The sequence below is a fragment of the Mus pahari genome, chromosome 2 (assembly GCF_900095145.1).
Source record: "Mus pahari chromosome 2, PAHARI_EIJ_v1.1, whole genome shotgun sequence".
Lineage (NCBI taxonomy): Eukaryota > Metazoa > Chordata > Mammalia > Rodentia > Muridae > Mus > Mus pahari.
In genome coordinates this window covers 29,147,183-29,150,487 of record NC_034591.1, presented here as the reverse complement: position 1 = coordinate 29,150,487, position 3,305 = coordinate 29,147,183, and the positions used below count along the sequence as shown (strand labels likewise).

The 3,305-nt window shown below is 42.1% G+C and overlaps 1 protein-coding gene across 1 annotated transcript in view; it reads left to right on the top strand.

Moving 5' to 3' along the window:
- The window catches only part of Asns (asparagine synthetase (glutamine-hydrolyzing)), a 22,055-nt gene extending 18,967 nt beyond the window's left edge, over positions 1 to 3,088 (top strand). The window contains exons 9-12 of the mRNA XM_021190287.2: positions 822 to 922; positions 1,963 to 2,044; positions 2,127 to 2,282; positions 2,737 to 3,088. Of these exons, the coding sequence (XP_021045946.1) occupies positions 822 to 922; positions 1,963 to 2,044; positions 2,127 to 2,282; positions 2,737 to 2,946 (549 nt within the window). The 3' untranslated portion in view covers positions 2,947 to 3,088. The remainder of the gene's footprint in view (positions 1 to 821; positions 923 to 1,962; positions 2,045 to 2,126; positions 2,283 to 2,736) is intronic.
- The last annotated feature ends 217 nt before the right edge of the window (positions 3,089 to 3,305 follow it).

Sequence of the window (3,305 nt, the reverse complement as noted above, 5' to 3'; positions counted from 1 at the left end):
TATCTATCTATCCATCTATCTATCTATCCATCTATCTATCTATCCATCTATCTGTCTATCTATCTATCTATCTATCTATCTATCCATCTATCTATCTATCCATCTATCTATCTATCTATCTATCTATCCATCTATCTATCTATCTATCTATCTATCTATCCATCTATCTGTCTATCTATCTATCTATCTTTAGGAGAAAGAAGACTTAGTATCAGATACTTTTTTTTTTTTTTTTTTTTTTTGGTTTTCGAGACAGGGTTTCTCTGTATAGCCCTGGCTGCCCTTGAACTCACTTTGTAGTCCAGGCTGGCCTTGAACTCAGAAATTCGCTTGCCTCTGCCTCCCGAGTGCTGGAATTAAAGGTGTGTACCACCACACCTGGCCGATACTTTTCATTCTTAAATTAAACATGAGAATTGCTTTTATATTTTATCTGTCTGTCTGTCTGTCTGTCTGTCTGTCTGTCTGTCTGTCTGTCTATTGATTGTCTTTTTTTTTCAAGACAGGGTCTCATTATGTAGCTCTGGTTGTTCAGAAACTCACTATATAGACCAGACTGGACTCTGCTTCCCAAGTGCTGGGGTTAAAGGCACTGTGTCTGTTGCCCAGGGCACTCATTTAATTTGTTTCCACACAAAGCACTTTGGAGAATGGATGGGTCAGTCTTGTAAAACATTGCCGGCCTCTGAAGTCATTTACTCACATCCTTTACCCTCCTCTTAAGTTTTCTGCCTTACTCATTCTTTATTTTATATGTAAGAGGGAAAAATAAAGGCTGCCTGTGTGCCAGAGCAAGTCACTCACCTGCGTTTGTTAAATAGGCTCCTTCTCCTGAGAAGGCCGAGGAGGAGAGTGAGAGACTGCTGAAGGAGCTCTACCTGTTTGACGTTCTCCGGGCCGACCGCACTACTGCTGCACACGGGTAACTTTAAAAATCAGTTGTAAAACCGACAAGGGAAAAGGGGGAAGTAACTTCAATGAGATCAGTTGCTTATTTTTTGTTTCTTTCGGCTGGCTACAAAGTATGGTTTTCTGCAAAATTTGTCCCCTAAAAGCTGTGCTATGTCTTGGATACTGTCACTGGGGTGAGGAGAGATCTTTTCCTGTGGGTATGTCAGGCAGGTTTTGTGTCACTAGATCATAACAGTAATGGGCTGTTTCTGGCCTAGAGCGAAGGCTGCAGCAGATACTTGTAAACGTTTTAGAGCATTTGGAGTATTGCCCCAGGCAGCAAATACTACGTGCCTGTCAAGCCAGTTTGCTGCATTTGGGAGGGGACATGCAATCTTCGTTCATTTATTCATTTGATGATAGGATTGTAGAATAAAAATAAGTTTCTTTGGAGCCATTTCTTCTTGCCTAGGGTTTCCATGGTTAACTGGGCTTGTTGAAGAATAGAATGCCCTTATTGTGCAGGATAAACACTTGCCTTTCAACATTTTCAGTTCATCTAATGCACCATATATGGTTTGCGAATGGGCTGGAATCATAGTTATGACATGTCTGCATGTCCTGACGAGTGTCACTGGGATTTTTGTACTTATGATGGTATGAATTTGCATATACTCTCATGACCAGGTCACTCATGATAATTAATGTTTTATAGAAACAGGTAATTTTTTATAGGCACAGAAGAAAAGAAATACTTTAAGACAGAAAGTTTTTAGACGTTAGTATATGGCCAGTCATGCAGTGTGGCCCCATAGGAGGCCAGAACATAACTCTTTTTTGTTGTTGTTGTTTTTTGTTGCTGTTGTTGTTGTTTTCAAGACAGGGTTTTTCTGTGTAGCCCTGGCTGTCCTGGAACCCACTTTGTAGACCAGGCTGGCCTCGAACTCAGAAATCCGCCTGCCTCTGCCTCCCGACACAACATGACTCTTTGATCTCCATGACTCAGTCTGGTGTGGTTGTCAGGAAGCCGTGCCAGCCATCTGACTCAGACTGTCTTCTGTTTTCCCCAAGTCTCGAACTGAGAGTCCCCTTTCTGGATCATCGGTTTTCTTCCTATTACCTGTCTCTGCCACCAGATATGAGAATTCCAAAAGTAGGTAAATCAATCCTGGATAAACCCCCAAATACCGTTGGTTCCTCCGGCGACTTCACTGACCCTCCTTGTTTGCTCTCAGAATGGCATAGAAAAACATCTCCTGAGAGAAACTTTTGAGGACTCCAACCTGCTACCCAAAGAGATCCTCTGGAGACCCAAAGAAGCCTTCAGCGACGGGATCACCTCAGTCAAGAACTCCTGGTTCAAGATTTTACAAGACTATGTTGAACATCAGGTCTGTCTTTGAAGATATATTCTGGAACAAGAACAGTTTAATAGAGAGCTGGGATCTCTGGTTGCCTTTAGTTTGAATAGTTGTATCTAACGGAGAGTCAGAGTTCCTGCAAGGAATATGTCTTTTATAAGCATTACGTAATAATTAAGGAAAATGGAGGACTATAAAGTAGTATTGATCAAAAGAAAAGGGATAGACGGAAGACTTCCAATTCATTGCTGACCATTTTACACGTGTCTGGGTACCTGTTAGGTACAAATGAGTTAAACACTGAGCCTCCAAGTATGAATATGCACGAGAGCTTTTAAAAAGTTACTGTCTGTTTATTATGGCTTGCTTCGGCATTTTTCTAAATAATGAGTCGTGTCACTTTATAGCATGCCTTAACTTTATTTTGGTCTCCATCAGAGCAAATACACATTGCAAGGTTTTATGTTCTTATTTTATCTTACAGGTTGATGATGAGATGATGTCTGCAGCCTCCCAGAAGTTTCCCTTCAATACTCCCAAAACTAAAGAAGGTTATTATTACCGTCAGATCTTTGAACGCCATTACCCAGGCCGGGCTGATTGGCTGACTCATTATTGGATGCCTAAGTGGATCAATGCCACCGACCCTTCTGCCCGCACTCTGACCCATTACAAGTCAGCTGCCAAAGCTTAGGCGCTTTCTACACTCTTGTGTAAAAGTAAATGTTTCTTCCGGCTCTGAAGGTCGAGACATTGAAACAATCAGAAAGAATGAAACTCAGCCATCAGTCACTCAGGCTTACTTAGGCATGAAAAGAAATAAAAGTATCACATCTCAAATGCCTCCTGGTTGTGGGTACCAGTGCAGCCTCTTTCCAGGTAGCTAGAGACCTAGTGGCCCTTGCTGTATTGCCACTGTCCGGATGACAAAGCTAAAGGGGGAGAGCATGTGGTCTTTGCATCTCAGTTCTGCCTACATTCCTATCAGCTGGCTAGGTAGACTGCGATGTGAGTTCTTTGTGGGAATTGGTGACAATTCTGCTTCATAGGGCA